General features: G+C 41.0%; 1 protein-coding gene across 2 annotated transcripts in view; it reads left to right on the plus strand.

Annotated features, from left to right (window-relative positions):
- The first annotated feature begins 795 nt into the window (after positions 1-795).
- Positions 796-18229, plus strand: part of si:ch211-243g18.2 (uncharacterized protein LOC559906 homolog) — a 30860-nt gene continuing 13426 nt past the window's right edge. For both annotated transcript variants that reach the window (XR_004566034.1, XM_034192326.1), the window contains exons 1-5: positions 796-854; positions 13075-13347; positions 13451-13576; positions 14366-14448; positions 15887-16043. Coding sequence is in view for 1 of the 2 variants with exons in the window: in XM_034192326.1 (XP_034048217.1) it covers positions 13084-13347; positions 13451-13576; positions 14366-14448; positions 15887-16043 (630 nt within the window). In the remaining variant the exon portion in view is untranslated. The remainder of the gene's footprint in view (positions 855-13074; positions 13348-13450; positions 13577-14365; positions 14449-15886; positions 16044-18229) is intronic.

Genomic DNA, 18229 nt, shown 5'->3' on the forward strand with positions numbered 1-18229 from the left:
CTGCGGCTGACGCCAATACTATTCATCTACACTGCAAATTAGTGACAGCAATCTTGAATCACTGTTCAGGAATATTTCAAACCGGTGTTCCAGAGTCTGTATGAAAAGCAAAACATGCTGAACACTGGCACTTGTTGGATAGTTCAGGAATGTGCACCCATATCAAATTATCCATCCATCCATCCATCCATCCATCCATCCATCCATCCATCCATCCATCCATCCATCCATCCATCCATCCATCCATTTTCTATACCCACTTACTCCAATTAAGGGTCATGGGAAGTGTGTGTGTGTGGCGGTGTGTGTGCTGGAGCCTATCCCAGCAGTCATAGGGCGTGAGGCCTACACTGAAAAAGAGAATAGTTGAGCCAACTTAAAAAAGCCTTACAGTTGGTAAAACCTGAATGAATTAGGTTATATGAATTTAACTTTGTAAGTTCTTACAAACGTAAGTTCATTCAGGTTTAACCGGTTGTAAGGCTTTTTAAGTTGGCTCTTTTTTCAGTTTACCCTAGACAGAATCTGTTGCACCGTAAAAATGATTAATTTCATATTTCAAGGGTACAATCAGCACAGGGTGTGTATGTGTCATGCTCAGTTTGAATTATTTTATTATTATCAATGACACAAACAGAAATTGCACAGCTACAAACTGTGCATGGCACAGGCAGTTCACTATTTCAACACATCATGCCACATTATTACAAGATGCTGCACCTCCATTACTTAGAAAACACACCTTCATTTAGCTCCTCCCACAACCTGTATAAAGGTACGCCTGCTGCACTGACAGGACAGTACCTCCTGCATTCCTCTGAATCTCAGTTTGCCTCCATCTGAAGACAATCCAGGTGAGTAGGATGTTCCTTTCCTTTCTCAATATCGCTGATTTAGTTATTTTCAATTGTTATAGTTTTATTTGATGGATTACTGAGATTATTAGGATGATTACTACTTTAATTGAGTGAGACATATTTTTATTGACTTTTATTCAAAAAGATAGAAATGTAACATTTTCAACAAACCTATCAGTCAGATTCCTTTTGGAAAAAATATTGAAAAATACATTTCTTGCATTTACAATGCTTCTCTTGTGACACCGGACTTTAATCTGAATATTTTCCTGGTCATTTTCCCAAGCACTATCTTTCATCGGAACAAGGACGGTCTGTCTCCTGCTGACTCCTTTGTACTTTGTTGTGGGAACAGTGTAGCAAGGATCAAGTGACAGAGACAGAAGTCCTCTTGATGGCTGAAACGCTGCTGAGAAGCACATGCACGCTCGCACACAAAGCTGCCCTGTATTACTGTGTTTAACATCCAGACGTCTCACAGTTTTCTCGCAACTGAGGCTGTGGAAAGTGACACCTGTTGTTGTGAGGTCAAAACAAGGAGGACACCTGTTAAAGACGCCAAAAAGCAGCAATTGTACAAAACATCACTGAAAACATTATTCAAATAGAAACTGATAGAAGGACACACATTATTTTATTGGTGAGTGGATTTTTAGAAGGACACACATTATTTTATTGGTGAGTGGATTTTTAGAAGGACACACATTATTTTATTGGTGAGTGGATTTTTGGCAGTTTATCTACTGGGGGAGTCAAAATGTTTTGATCCTGAGATTTCAGCACCTGCCAGTTTCTCACGTGGGGGAACCTGAGGTCCTGCAAGTCCAGCACCACAATTAAGGGTTGTATTTGTGGTTTTATACAGGTCCTGACAGTTTCTCAACTCTGGGAGCTGAAATGTTTTGAGCTTGAATTTACAGCTGCTATCAGTGTCTCAACTGGTGGATTCCTGAGGTTCTGCTTACTTTATGGTTTTATAGATCTTGTCAGTTTATCAACTGGGGTGGTATGGATTTAATTTCCTCACAGTTTACCAACTGGGGGAACCCATGGACTTGCAGTTTCAGGACCACAATTAAGACCAAGGTTTGAGGTGTTATAGGTCCTTTTATATTTCAATTCAATTTCAATTTATTTTCATTTATATAGCGACAAATCACAACAGAGTTGCCTCAAAGCGCTTCACACAGGTAAGGTCTAACATTACCAACCCCCAGAGCAACAGTGGTAAGGAAAAATGCCCTCTGAGGAAGAAACCTCAAGCAGACCAGACTCAAAAGGGGTGACCCTCTGCTTGGGCCATGCTACAAAACATAAATTACAGAACAATTCACAGAACAATTCACGGACGAATATACAAGAAATGCAATTGGTGCACAGGACAGGAGGATCGCCAACACGAGCACAACTCCCATCTCTGGATGGAGCTGCACCTTAAACAGAGAGAAAAAACAGAATCAGGCATCATAAAGACAAGAAATACTGTATAATTTGTCAGCATTAAACAACAAGAAAAACAGAGAAATACTAAGGTGATCGCCAGCCACTAGCCCTAAACTTCACTAAAAGACCCAGAATTTAGGTAAAGTTCAGGCCACAGCCCGCTCCAATTGCTAATAAATGAATTAAAAGAGTAAAAAGCGTAAAACAAAACTGTACCAGTATGCTAGCCATATGAAAGGGAAAATAAGTGCATCTTAAGTCTGGACTTGAAAGTCTCCACAGAATCTGACTGTTTTATTGACGCAGGGAGATCATTCCACAGAACAGGGGCATGATAAGAGAAAGCTCTGTGACCTGCAGACTTCTTATTCACCTTAGGGACACAAAGTAGTCCTACACCTTGAGAACGTAAAGCCCGGGCCGGTACGTAAGGTTTAATTAGGTCAGCTAGGTAGGAGGGTGCCAGTCCATGAATAATTTTATAGGTTAGTAGCAGAACCTTAAAATCTGATCTCACTGGGACAGGAAGCCAGTGAAGGGATGCTAAAGTGGGTGTAATGTGGTCGAATTTTCTGCTTTGTGTCAAAAGTCTGGCTGCAGCATTTTGAACCAATTGGAGACCCCTAATGCTAGACTGTGGTAAACCAGAAAATAGAACATTGCAGTAGTCCAATCTAGAAGAGATAAATGCATGGATCAGGGTCTCAGCATCAGCCATAGACAGTATGGGACGAATCTTCGCTATATTTCGCAGGTGGAAGAAAGCAGTCCTAGTAATATTTCTAATGTGGAGGCCAAAGGACAATGAAGGATCAAAAATTACCCCAAGGTTCCTCACTTTGTCAGTGTGATGTATGACACACGAGCCGAGGCTGAGCGTTAACTGGTCAAATTGATGCCGATGTCTCACTGGACCAAGAACCATCATTTCAGTCTTATCAGAGTTTAAAAGTAGGAAGTTTCTAGACATCCCAACTTCTCACTGCTGCAAGGCAATCTTCTAAGGATTTTATGTGAACGAGATTACCAGCAGTTATCGGCATATATAACTGAGTGTCATCTGCATAGCAGTGAAAGGTAATCCCAAAATGCCGCAATATGTGCCCAAGTGGTGCTATATAAAGGGAGAAAAGCAGGGCGCCTAAGACAGACCCCTGTGGAACCCCAAATTTCATGTCACTAAGGTTAGAGGTAGTGTTACTGTACAAAACACAGTGAGCACGACTGGTCAAGTATGACGTCAGCCATGCAAGGGTACTCCCAAGTAATCCCAAAATGATTTTCCAGCCTATCAAGTAGAATATGATGATCCAATGTATCAAATGCAGCACTGAGATCTAACAGCAACAGAACCGTAGTGGTGTCCGAATCCATTGTAAGCAGAAGATCATTCACCACTTTAGTGAGAGCCGTCTCTGTGGAATGATATTTTCTAAAAGCAGACTGCAGTGGCTCAAAGAGATTATTCTCAGTAAGATAGTCTATGAGCTGCCGTGACACCACTTTTTCCAGAATTTTAGAGAAAAATGATAGATTTGATATCGGCCGATAGTTTGTCAATACACTAGGGTCAACATTACGTTTCTTAAGTAATGGTTTAATCACTGCAGATTTGAAACATTTAGGAACAGATCCAGAAGTTAAAGAAAGATTAATAATTTCCAGCACAGTCGGCCCAAGAGTGGGCCACAGGTCCTTAACCAGTTTTGTTGGTATAGGATCAAATAAACAGGTTGTGCTTTTTGTTGACATTACGAGTTTTGTCAGCATGCCTAGTGAGATACTGTCAAATTCTGTAAATCTAGGTAATACCTCAGTAGTGGCACCACATCAATAGCAGGGTGTAGTGGCTGGATTAAGGCATGCCGGGATATGTTTAACCTGATGTCTTCTATTTTCTTCCCAAAGTAATCCAGGAAATCTTGTTCTGTAAAAGGAAAGTGAACTACAGGTGGTTGTCCATGCAAAAGTGTTTCCACTGTGTCAAACAAGAACTTTGAGTTATGCTTGTTTTTGTTGATCAAATCAGAGTAGTAAGTCCGCTTTGTAGCCAATAATGCATGCTTATAGTCTAAGATAGCATCACGCCACGCAAGGTGAAATACTTCCAATTTTGAATGACGCCATTTCCGTTCTAGACCTCTTGCTTTATGCTTGAGCTCACGCAGATAATCACTGAACCAAGGTGACTGTGATTTGGGGGAGCGCTGTTTTAACACAGGTGGTGCAATCATGTCAAGTGTAGTTTTAAGCACTGAGTTTAAAATATCCACAAGTCTGTCTACTGACTGGGTGTTTGTCAAATGTGAAACTAAGACATCAGGCAGTCTAGCTTCAAGTTCAGTCTTAGTTCAGGAGTTGATGCATCGCCGTAAAGATATATAAGGTTGTTGTTCCACTAAACACGGCAGAGAAACTGTAAACTTAATAAGTGCCTCTTACATCAGACACCACTGATGTAAGAGGCATGATGTCAATATTTGTGACAGCAATACCACATGCGAGAACCAGATCCAGGGTATTTCCACTAATGTGCGTCGAATCCCGAATGCATTGCCGAAATCCTAATGCATCCACAATTTCCATAAATGATTTGCAGAGGGGATCAGAAGGCTTATTTATATGAATGTTAACGTCACCAATGATCAGAATGTTATCTACACTAGTTGACAAGTTAGAGATGAATGCACCAAATTCATCTAAGAATTCAGAATATGGGCCAGGAGGCCTATATACAGTGACAAAGTAATACGACTGATTTTTATTCTTCTGACCTTGGCAATGTGTAATATCCTGAGCAGAGCGGAGAATCAGATGCTCAAATGAGTGATATTTGTAACCCCCAACAGCTCATAAGCTAAACCTAGATTTATAAATAAGAGCAAATGTATATGCTGGTGGGCAGGCCTCATTTAAGGGGAGGACAGCTGTAGGTTTAAGCCAGGTTTCACATAGCCCAATCATATCTAAGTGATGATCAATAATTAGATTATTGATCAACGATGATTTTGAGGACAGTGATCTTATGTTAATGAGACCCAGTCTAAGGACCTCAGTGGGGTTGACAGTTGAACTGTTTGGTTTAGGGGTGGTTCCAGAGTAGCATATATAAGATGCCGAGAAGTAGGTTTGGGTTTAAGACATTCCACGCGCGTTGTAGGTAGCAGACATGAAATCTTTGCTATTGCTGGAACAACCACTGGGCCATCCTCAATTTCAACATCATCCAATATAGTAATGGTTATCCGTTACTATATTGTCCCTTTACGGGACAATAAAGAAATTCTGATTCTGATTCTGATAAGTTTGGAAAGCATATCCCTCTATGATTTTTATGGACACGACTACAGAAGCAGGCCACAGTCTCAACTTGTTGAAATTCCCTCCCTGGCAAATAAACTGCACTATCACCATAGTGGATTTTCTGCACTAAATGTTCCGCTAAGCTAATGGATTCCACAACCACATTTGTCATAAGCCTTCAGGGTCTCTAATCACCTGCTCCGTGGCCTGCTGTAGATTCCTAATGTTACCCTCCCTGTAGAGCAGACAAGATGGCAGTGCCTTCCCCAGTAGGGTGGAGGCTGTCCGGCATCAGCAAGTCATGGTGGCCCCGAAACGAAGGCCAGTTATCAATAAAGCTAAAGCCTTGCTGTCTACAAAACTGCCCCAGCCACCTGTTTAATGATGTCAGCCTGCTAAACGCCTCATCAGTACCCCGGGAGGGGAGGGGACCAGAGACTATTAATCGATGCCGACACATCTCTCTGGCAAGGTCACAAGTCCTCTCTATGTCCATTTTTGTGACCTCTGAGTACTTCATCCTGATATCATTGGTGCCAACGTGAATAACTATGTGACTATATCTCATGTCACGTTCTTTCATCTGTCTTCCCTTCTGCAGCATCAGCACCCTAAGATGAGATGCAATGTCAGGAGCTCTGGCCCCAGGAATATATTTAACGTCAGCCGGCGTCTGTAACCTGACTTTGCGGGTGATAGAATCCCCTATCACTAAAGTCCGGTGTTTCGGCCTGGAGACAGGAGTGGAAGTCACTCATGGGCTCCGAGAATTCACATCTGGCAAATCCAAGGGGGAGAACCAATTCACAGTTCGCACTGGCGAGTGTGATCTGGTGCCACAACCGGGCACCAAGCCCTACGGGGCTTCCTCCGCCTAGCCACAGTCCGAAAGCCATCCTCCACAGCCGGTGTGTCTAAGCTGATGCTAATGGGCTCGCTAGCTGGCCCAACACTAACCTCATCTGGAGTGCCCGTAACATCTAACTCCACTGCGCTAAGAAGCTGCTCTACCTTACGGACACGGCTCTCTAAGAGAGCCACCCTATCTTCCAACATCACGCAGGATTTACGGAGGGTGTCAAGTATAATAAGTAGTGTACTTTGTGCACTAAGAAATTCAAAAATGTAGCCAAGCAAACAGGAGCTAAACAATAATGGATAAGCTAACCACTCCTAAGGCGCACACAGACGCAGATAAATTACTTAAAATTCACAGCAGTTACACTGAAAAACTAACAGAAGTATTAAACAGGTTAAAAAAAAGCAGCAGCTATAAAATACACTAAACAGTTAACTAACAGGAGTGTAAAAAATGAACTGAAAAAATGATGAGATGGGTCAGAAATAGCTAATGCAAGCTAACTGCTAGCGTAAATGCTAGCCGCTCCTAAGATTTTACACAGGAGTAAAAATTACTTAAAATTCACAGCAGTTCAACTAAAAAATGAACAGAAGTATTAAACGGGTAGAAAAGAAACAGCTATAAAAAGTAACAACGGCGAGGGGAGGTGTCGACCTAGCTAACCGCTAGCGAATGCTAACTGTTAGTGATTCATAACAGGGCTGTTGTTAAATAATGTTCAGAGTACGAGGTCTGTTAGAAAAGTAACGGACCTTTTTATTTTTTGCAAAAACTATATGGATTTGAATCATGTGTGATTGCATTAGCTAAGCTTGAACCTTCGTGCGCATGCGTGAGTTTTTTCATGCCTGTCGGTTGCGTCATTCGCCTGTGAGCACGCCTTGTGGGAGGAGTGGTCCAGCCGCCTCGGCGGATTTTCATTGTCAGGAAATTGGCTGATCGACTGCCACTTTACTTTATCAAAATTTTTTCAGAAAGTGTGAGAGACAGCCAGGTGGAAACCATTTGGAAAATTCAGATGGCTTTTGGTGAAGATCTTATGGGGATCACACAGATTAAGGACAATTACAACTGGATTAAAGACGGCCCACAGCGGCTGAGGGCGCGCCGCGCACCGAGCGGCGATCGACAGGCTCAAATGACCTGACAAAAGCACCTTCGTGTTGGTCTCACAGGACATGCCCTAACATGCCCAGCTCTTGCACCATTCGGAAGATTCAGATGGCTTTCGGTGGCTTTTCAGTCGTGTGACTATCCAAGAAATTGTGGACGAGCTGGACATGCCACAACATGTCCTGTGAGGCTTCATCACGGCGTTGCTTTTTGTTCTGTGCCCTACGCCTCCGTCCCGACGTGCGAAGTCCTCCGCACATCTTTTCATGCCGAAAAAGTGCTGATGTCAAACTCTTCTGCCATTTCTGTGGTAGTCAGACGACGTCCCGGATCAACACAGCGTTTACTTTAGAAATGAACGGCACATTCCACTGTTACAGGAGTTTTTTGTCATGAAAAGACGTGCGGAGGAATTCGCGCGTCGGGATGAAGGCGCAGGGCACAGAACAAAAAGCAACGCCGTGATGAAGCCTCACAGGACATGTTGTGGCATGTCCAGCTCGTCCACAATTTCTCGGATAGTCACACGACTGAAAAGCCACCGAAAGCCATCTGAATCTTCTGAATGGTGCAAGAGCTGGGCATGTTAGGGCATGTTCTGTGAGACAAACACGGAGGTGCTTTTGTCCCGCACCTTGAGCGGCTCCGTGGCGAATTTCTCCGCTCCTCTTTCCGTTACAAAAACTCCTGTAACAGTGGAATGTGCCGAAAAAGTGCTATGTCCAGCTGTCTTGCCATTTCTCTGGTAGTCAGACGACGTCCCGGATCAACAAAGCGTTCACTTTGGAAATGATATGGTCGTTTGAACCTGTCGATCGCCGCTTGGTGTGCGGCATGCCCTCAGCCGCTGTGGGTCGTCTTTAATTCAGTTGTAATTGTCCTTAATCTGTGTGATCCCCATAAGATCTTCACCGAAAGCCATCTCAATTTTCCAAATGGTTTCCACCTGGCTGTCTCTCACACTTTCTGAAAAAATTTTTATGAAGCAAAGTGGCAGTAGATCAGCCAATTTCCTGACAATGAAAATCCGCGGAGAGGGCTGGACCACTCCTCCCACAAGGCGTGCTCACAGGCGAATGACGCAACCGACAGGCGTGAAAAAACGCACGCATGCGCACGAAGGTTCAAGCTTGGCTGATGCAATAACACATGATTCAAATCCATATAGTGTTTGCAAAAAATAAAAAGGTCTGTTACTTTTCTAACAGACCTTGTAGATACAATTAATAACCAGAAGAGTGCTAAACAGAAATAAAAGAAGCGTATACAACCGTGTGAAGTTCAGAGTGGTGTCACAGCAACAAACAATCCGTCAGAAGCAAGTTGCCAGTTTTATAGGGGAGGTGATGGTCTAGTGGTTAAGCATTGGGCTTTAGACCAGAAGATCCTCCTTGGATGAGGTCCTTAATACCCCTAGTTGCTCCCAGTGTGTAGTGAGCGCCTTGCATGGCAGCACCCTGACATCAGTGTGTGAGTGTGTCTGTGTGCATGTGAGGCATCATTGTAAAGCACTTTGAGCTTCTGCTATAAATGGAAAAGCACACAGTAAAACCCGAATGTTCAAATTAATTAAAATGATTAAGTAGTGTAAACTCAAAGTTTTAAGAAAATGTTCTACTTAAATATTTCAAGTTTGTGTAACACAGTTCTGCTTTTTGAGTAAATTAAACTCAGAATTTTTGATTGACATTAAGTAAGAAAAATGTCAAAGTATAACTTAAGCACAACTTAAAAGAATTAAGTAATTATATATGAAAATATTTGAGTTGACTTACTGAACCCTTTAGCAGGGGTGGTGGCCCACTGCACTTGATTTCACTGCAGAAGGTTCTCGGTTCAAACATCACCCCTGCCATATTTGTCTGTGTAATGAGGAGTTTGTGTCAGGAAGAGCATTCAGTGTAAAACTTGTGCCAAATCAACATGGAGATCCACCTTGGACCTGCTGTGGTGACAGAGAGAAAAACAAGGGAGCAGCCGAAGGGTCATACTTTTAATTATCAAACACTTTAATTTAATTGTAATCATGAGGTACAAGTAGCATATAATCAAAACTTTTAAGTTTCAACAACAATTGGCTTTTAATTTTGTGAACTCAAAAATTTTGTGCCAACTGATTACCTCAGTATTTTTGAGTTCTGCTAACTTGTTTGTGTTTATAGTGTAACTATATAAATGCAGTCCATTTACCATTAAGGTTCCTACCGGTTTCTCAACTGGGAGAGCCAAAATGTTTGATCTTGAGATTATGGCTCCTGCCAGTTTCACACCTGCGGGGAAGCTGAGGATCTGAAAATTCAGATCCATAATTACAAAAGTCAAGTTTCTGGTTTGTAAGTTCAACTGGGGGAGCCTAGATTTAGATTTGTGTCAGTTTTTCAACTGGGACAGCCAAAATGTTTTGAGCCTGACTTGTCAGTTACTGCTAGTTTCTGAGTTGAGGGAGTCTGGGTTCAAGGTTTCATCAGTTTCAAACAGGTAGGCCTGAAGTTGTGTCAATTAATTACCACAGTTTGCAGAGCAAAGTTTGTGGTTTTATATATTTCAATATTTTCTCAAATGGATGAGCCTGAATTATGCTGCAATGAAGGTCTTGCTCGTTCAGCACCACAATTAGAAGAGTCAAGCTTGCGCTTCTTTAGGTCCTGTTAGCTTTTCAACTGGTCAAGCCTAGATTAAGGTTCCCGTTAATCTTTTACATTGGGAGTTTCGGATTTTGGCAGTTCTACATAGGTTCTCAACTGGACAAACCTGATCCTCCAGGTTTTTCAACTGTGGGAGCCCTGCTGGACCCTCGACTGAGTCAGGAACTGAGATTACATAATTGCCCCTCCTCTCAGGATAGCTTGATTAGATTTTGATGAAATTTTGCGGTAAAGTCACTGGTGGAAAAAGGAAGAGCTGTTTAAATTTTCAGACACATCTGGATCTGCATTTAAACCTTATCTTTTGTCTTTGTTTTCTTCTTTGTCACCAAACAGCTTTGTGAGATCACAAAGATACTCCACAAAGACTGACAGACCAATTACAGTTATTTGTCTTTTTTTAAATTTTGCATTTATTATTATTAACAACAACATAGCTTGGAGCATAACTGTCAATTGGAGAATTTAAAGTGTTAAATAAATAAAATGTAACTGGAAATGTTTAGTCCTTGAGGTTAAAACCTTTTGAAATGCAGCTGTCATTTGCAGCCATGGAACCACTTCTTGTCTGGCTTGTTTTTGTGAATTAGTTTCTTGTTGAATAGAAAATGCACATCATTATCATTGTAATAGCGTGCATGAGAGTGTCCTCAGCCCTGGTGAGGTGTTAACCCAGAGTTGAGCTGTACTCATTTACATTTTGATTTTTACACTGTTGAGCTGAAGTTGGTTTTGAATACTTGGACAGACAGGCTGAAGTATTTGTGACCATAAAATTGCTAATAGCTTCCATGCAGATGTTTAATCTGAATGGCCACTGTGTGTACTCACTTAAAGACTTCTTTTATGATTTGTAGTATTGCTGAATAAAAGCCTGCGCTTACATTAAACTGCTGGAGCAGACAAATTTGTGGTTTAAGGAGTGTAAAAGAGCTGCTCTACAGTCTGATCTAATTTGGCAACAGCTTTAAATTACTGCAAAAGTTCAGAATATGTAGCTTTTTAATCTAAATGTTCCATTCTTCAGTTTTTTTTAGAGAAATGGAACTGCATTGCTATCATCATATCCTGCATCCATCCCATCACTATTAACACGATTTAAAAGGGTCTTGATGTCCAAAATCTGCCCCCCCACATGTTTTATGATTAAATGTGGTTGGAGTTGCATGTTAAACAGACTAAGTCTGCATGTTTTCTTTCATATGGATGCTCTGCCACTATAAGAGAAGTTTTAGTTTGAAATGCCGCGTTTAGACTTCTTTGACATATATGTCATAGATTTGCATATTTGAATTGCTGCCTACTGGAAGACACACCCAATGAGTTCTCTTGGCACGCCCACGTGACTTTTGGGAGAGAGAGGAAGAGCGGAGGCGTGGCCAGCAGCAGCTCCTTTCTAATTGAGGCAACAAGCACTGAAACAGGCTCTTTGTTATTTACCAAAAAAGTTATTGACCAAACCTCGCGCCCTGGTCGCACGGCGAAAGGTGGACAAAGGATAAAAAGTTAAAAATCATTGAGAAAGGGTGGATGAAAGATCCTGCACTTTTCCCATCACTGAAAAGCCTGCGAGTCAAACGAACTCAAACAGAACTTAAAACGAAAAGCAAAACAAAGTAAATGTTGACGCTTTAAACGAAATCAAAACGAAACATTCATGATGACGTGAACAAAAGTGGGCTTAAAACCGAGTGCAGCCACCCTTGCCCTCAGGTCTACAGTACTTGCAGGTGACACGTCCGTGTCAGATGAAGGCTACTCCCAAAGACACGCCCACGCAAGCCAGGCACAAATGGTTGAAACTTGTGCAAATAGTTAAAGTAGTTGATAAAACATTCTTAACGCTATTAATTCTGTATGAAAACGCTGTTTCTTCGTCCTAAATATGGACGATTCATTAACAATACAAGGATGTTTCGTTCAGCTCATCGAAGCTTTACTCATTGATTTGTTCAAATATCGTCAACCTTTGTTCAATACGCTGGCTGAAAGTCAGACAAAACGCTAATGTTATGAACACTGAGCAAACGATAAGAAACCATCAAGAATGAAAGCAAAATGAAATACTGAAGAATTGAAGTTGTTGTTCTTTTGACAAAAAGTAGAAGGTTTGACCACATTACACCCATTCTGTCATCCCTTCATTGGCTACCGGTTTCTGCCAGATCGGATTTTAAAGTCTTATTGTTGGTTTATAAAATTGTTCACGGACTGGCACCTTCCTACCTGGCGGACTTGGTTAAGCCCTATGTACCTGCGCGGCCCTTGCATTCGCAGGGTGCAGGGCTTCTGTGTGTTCCGAGGGTGAACAAGAAGTCTGTGGGGTATGGAGCCTTCTCCTACTATGGTCCGACTATTTTGAACGATCTACCTGCTGTTAATCGGCAGTCTGACATGGTGGAGACTTTTAAATCAAGACTGAAAACCCATTTTTTTAGACTGTCTTATCATTAATCTAAATTGTTTTTGTGTTTGCTTTGTAATTTCTTTTTATTCTATTGTGTTTTATCTTTTTATTGTGCTTTTCTTGATTCTAATTTTGATTTTAAATTATTTTGTGTTGTTATGAATTGTGTGAAGCGCCTTGGGGCGACTTTTTCGTTAGTTGGCGCTATATAAATTAATAAATTGAATTGAAAGTATTTGTTGAAATTTTTCCACAGTTTAAAAATTCTGACGCAGGAATGAAGCTGGATGAAGGTTAAACGATGCCTTCGACAGTCAACGAAAGTTTCTTGTGTCGTTTGGGCTTCGTTGTCCTTCGTTAGTGCCGCGTGACCGGGACTTAAGCTTCCATAAATGGTGTTTAACACGACCTCTTCTTCGCTTTTCTCTCCTCCTGCTCTCACAGCCGTCCATCATGACTTCTGCGATGTCGTTGAGGAATTACTCTGTGGCCCGCCAGCCGTCCTTCTCCAGCTTCTCCCTGAGGGACACAGGACTCTCTCGTTCACGGGCATCCGTCTCTTTCGCCGCAGCCACCCCGCTGGCACGTTCAGCTTCCGTCAGCCAGGATTTCAACGGGCCAATCAGCCTCCAGGTGAACGGGCTGCAGGGCTTCAGCACCAATGAGAAGGAAGCTATGCAGAGTCTCAACAGCCGCCTGGCCAGCTATCTAGACAAGGTCTGCTGCATTATGAATAGTCATGCCATGCAACAAATACTTTATACTGTAATATGTCTGAATTTAACTGTGTCGCTTTATTTGTTGTTTTTGTTTTTTTTAGGTGCGTTCACTGGAGAGCTCCAATGCAGACCTGGAAAAGCAGATCAAGCAGTTGATGCTGGAACGCATTCCCAAAGGTCACGACCTTGGTTCCATGATGGCCCAAGCTCATGCTGTTGAGCAAGAGGTGAGCATGTCGGAACACGCATCCACAGAACCTCAGCGCAACAGCTAACATGCTAACAAGCCAGATATATAACTTGGAGTGTTGCGTATCTAAAACATGATGAAGAACATCACATTTACACAAATCTGGATGCGTACCTGTCTCCTGATGGCTCATTTGTAATGGTAGTTGACACAGTAAATAGCAGCTAATCGGCAAAGCTAACTTTTCCACTAGCGGATTACCTTCTGAGATAACTCTGAGAATTGTTAGCGCACTAATTACTGTCCGCTTAATTTAGTTATGCTGACTTTAAGTCAGCTAAACATTTTTGAATGAAGTTAAATAGCCAAACGTTTGGAAAAACCCTAAAATCATTTCAGTTAGGAGATTAGCGGCTATCGAAGCAAACTTTTTGGTTAGCTTTTAATTCCACTTGGTCGTTAAGGTTAACTTGTAGCAAACAAGCTGTGGATCAGGTTAATGATTCTGCTTCCTAACATAAGGACAGGCTTTAGATGTACTTACAACGCTGGAATGTGGTTTTTGAGGTTATTATGTCTGAGGCAGCTGTAAATGACTCCCTGTTTTTACTGGAAGTACGCCTCATAGCTTGTACCATCACTCCTAGTGATAACAAGGATGACTTAGGAGAGGAAATTAAAAGTGGAATTTCCCTACTGGGATGAATAAAGTGACAGTTATTATTATTTAAGTCCAACATCATCTTTAACCGAAATGGACCTGTGTGTATCATCTGGAATGACGTCAGTATGTGGTCACATTTGAAGTCATGTTAATATTTCACAGGCGAGGAAGATGACTCTGGAAAATGCTCGTCTCATGTTGGAGATTGATAACGCTAAGCTGGCTGCTGATGACTTCAGAATCAAGTGAGTGATTAGCGGTTACAGTAAGTGGACAAGGTAGTGACCTAACAGTTGCATTTTGTTTGATTTCCTCCATTGGGAGGTGAACCAGTGTCTTTTATGACATCATACAGCTTTGTTCAAATTCTTAATAACTATCTGGCTCTTCCGAAGTTAATGCTGCACAATAATTGAGATATCACAAAGTGATGACTGAAGGTATTAAAAGTTGTATCTTAATGTAACAAACAACAATATCCCCCCCCCCCCCCAAAAAAAAAAAGAATAACTAGAAACACACCACTGGAATCAGCCCATCAATCTGTCCACAAACGTATGCTGTTTCAAAACAGTGTCAAGATATTTATTGTACATTTTGATGATTAGATTTTTCATTTTATTGTTTCATGTTCTGTGTTGTATTGACTTTGAATAATTCATGTCATGATTCTATAATCTCCGATACACTTGGTGGCAGTGTGCACCTCTAATTTATGTGTTAAAGTTTATTTTCAGACTGTGGTCAATGAAGGGACAAAGGTGAGCGTCTCAAAGCAGTGATTCATGATAGATTTGTTCATTCATGTGTGTTGAAAATGGTGCCATCTTTTACATAGCTGACATATATATATATTTGTTTGTGTTATGGACTGTCTTTTGTGTTTTGAATAAAGCATTGTGTTGAGTTGAGATAGCAATGCTAACAGCTAATGTTAGCATGACTGAATAACTCCTGTCTGAGCATTTTATTACAAATATCTGTAATACACTTGTGTGGCTAACTGACATAAGGGCTCATGCGTAAGAAGTATGTGCTGCAGTTTTTCTGTTAAGTGAGGTGGCGGCTTACGCACACAGAAAGCTTCACGCATACAGAGACACAGAGCCATACACACATACATAAGCGGTTTATATTTTGGATTCTTCGATAGCTTCTTTTTTTTTTGCTTGGTTTTTGCACAGTACACTCAAAAAATGGCTCTTTGGATGAACTTAATTCAATTATGTCCAGGATTTCCATCTAATATATGTAGTCCCAACTAAATTAAATTACATTTTCTTGCAGTGATGTGTTTTATTTGAGTTGGGGCTACATATATTTATTAGATGGAATCCAAATATGTGTAGTCCCAACTAAATTAAAGTATCTTGCAGGAATGATATTTATTTGAGTTGGGGCAACATATGTTTATTAGATGGAAGTCCTGCTCATAATTGAATTGAGTTCATCCAATGCATTAGTTTTTTGAGTGTAATGTACAGGTATGTGCCAGTTTCCCCTCTGTACATGTATCTGAGTTTTATGTTTCATATTAACCTTTCCTCCATAGTTATTCTTTGGCCAGTTTATGGAAAAACATGAGTGATGTAATGTGTCTCCAGAGGAATATTCAGAGCTACACCTCCGAGCCTCATCGTAATATATGTGTTTTGGCTCTAATATTTGGCCTGCTGTTTGAAGGTGGGAGACTGAGCTGGTGATGTGTCAGTCTGTGGAGAGAGATTGTGTTGCTCTGAAAAAGGCCAAAACCGACCACGAGCAGGTTATCGCCACGCTGAGAGGAGATCTGGACAGCCTGAAAGAAGAACTTTATTTCCTCAAGAAAAACCATGAGGAGGTCTGTGTGTTGGTCGTGAACACACACACACACACACACACACACACACACACACACACACACACACACACACACACACACACACACACACACACACACACACACACACACACACACACACACACAGAGAGGGAAACAAAGACATGGTCCTGGTTTCTGCGGATGAAAGCAGGTAGATCTTGTTCCCTAAACCTGATCGTTCTGCCCAGTCAGCTGATCTGAAGCGTCCTGATTATACTTTCCTGTGGGGGTGGGATGATGAACTAAGATAAGCCTATCCCTCTTTTATGTCTCCTTTACTGAAACAACATGTAATTAACATTTACATCATCTTTAAATTCCAAAGTTACAGGCATCTGATTGATTATCTGAGGCAGGTCGGACCCGCTGAGGTGGTCACCATTCAGGATCCAGGGTGGTTCCGTAGTCTGGTCAAACCGCTCTCATGGTCCAGGTTGTGGACCCCGTCTCAGTGAATGCCAGGTGGTATTAAACAGATTTTATGACATTTATTATTTAAAAAACATGCATGCCTTTAAACATTCACAAGTAAGTCATGAAGTTTGCAAAGCCGTTGCTCCTGTTTGTTGGGAATGAAAAGACATGATGGCAGATTGATGCCCTTTAGACAGTTATGGACTACAAGCGCTTTTTTATGAATCACATCAGTGATTTATGGTTGGCATAATGAGTTTTCTCTCAGGTCAAATAGCTGGAAAATTATATGACTGTTTGTGAGAATAATGCTTCGATTTGCTAATCAAAGGACCAAACATGGCGCAATTAACAGGTAAAGAATAGAGCATGTTCACACAGCAAAAGGTCACCAAGAAGACAGACGACAGAGAACCTGTATGAATAGAGACAGGGAGCATATGTACAGTATAGTGCGTGCATGTTGCAGCGCCCAAGAGTAAAACGATCTCTGACAATCAAGTATTGATGCAGAGGATCTAAATAATGTAGATGTCACCCTGCTGTGTAGGATTCACAAACATATCCATGAGTTCAAATGCTGCTCACTCACAGAGATGTTAAACACGAGTACAACACAGGTGGACAGTGAAAAATACACGTTTAGATAATTTGATGTGATTTGACATACAACCCCAATTCCAATGAAGTTGGGATGTTGTGTAAAATGTAAAAAAAAAAAAAAAGAATAAAATGATTTGCAAATCCTCTTCAACCTATATTCATTTGAATACACCACAAAGACAAGATATTTAATGTTCAAACTGATAAACTTTATTGTTTTTGTACAAATATTTGCTCATTTTGAAATGGATGCCTGCAACACATTTCAAAAAAGCTGGGACAGTGGTATGTTTACCACTGTGTTACATCACCTTTCTTTCTAACAACACTCAATAAGCGTTTGGGAAGACACTGAGTACGTTTACATGCCGTTAATATTCGGGTTAAGGTCAGTATTCTGGTTTCTGAATCATTAGGAATAACCCGTTTACATGCTTAAACAGACAGAGTTACTCCTGTATACATGGTCATTGGTATCATTTGGAATATCCCCATCTAAACAGCGATGCACGTCTTCCACCGGTGCTTGATTTGATCTGGTGTTTGTGCAAATCCTGCTTCGGGTAATCCTGCTTCATGTAAAACTCCTCACTACACACTTTATACACTTTTCTCAAACAGGCATTAACATTTTCTCACTTTTCTCTTGTCATGGTCTGGCCCTTTTGCGGCCAGCTGTTATGATTTTGGACCTTTTTTCCATGTTCTGAGCCTCTATGCCATGTCTTATTATCATTGTCATGTTCATGTTATGTTTGCTTTTGTTTCATTTATTCTCTGTGTATCTTTTCTTTGCCACATATTTTGTTTTGCTTTATTGTTTATTATTTGCTTTCACTCTTGGTCCCTTAGTTGCTTTAGTCTTAGTTTCATTGTTTATCACATTTATTATATTATGCTTTAGTCACAGGGTTTTGTTATTATTTATCGGCAGTGTTTCTTATCTGATTATGTTCCATTTGTTATGTATTGCAATTTCTGTTTATCAGTTATCTTGTTTCATTAATTGCATTATTCTGTAGTCATCAGGTTTGTTTATTCTCTGTTTATCAGTAGTTTATTTTGGCTCTTCTCTTTTGTGATTTCAGTTATGTCCAGTTTTGTTTTCAGTTCTCATGTTCATGCTCTGTCCTGGTTATAGTTGTATT

Source organism: Thalassophryne amazonica, chromosome 17 (assembly GCF_902500255.1).
Source record: "Thalassophryne amazonica chromosome 17, fThaAma1.1, whole genome shotgun sequence".
NCBI classification, from domain to species: Eukaryota; Metazoa; Chordata; class Actinopteri; order Batrachoidiformes; family Batrachoididae; genus Thalassophryne; species Thalassophryne amazonica.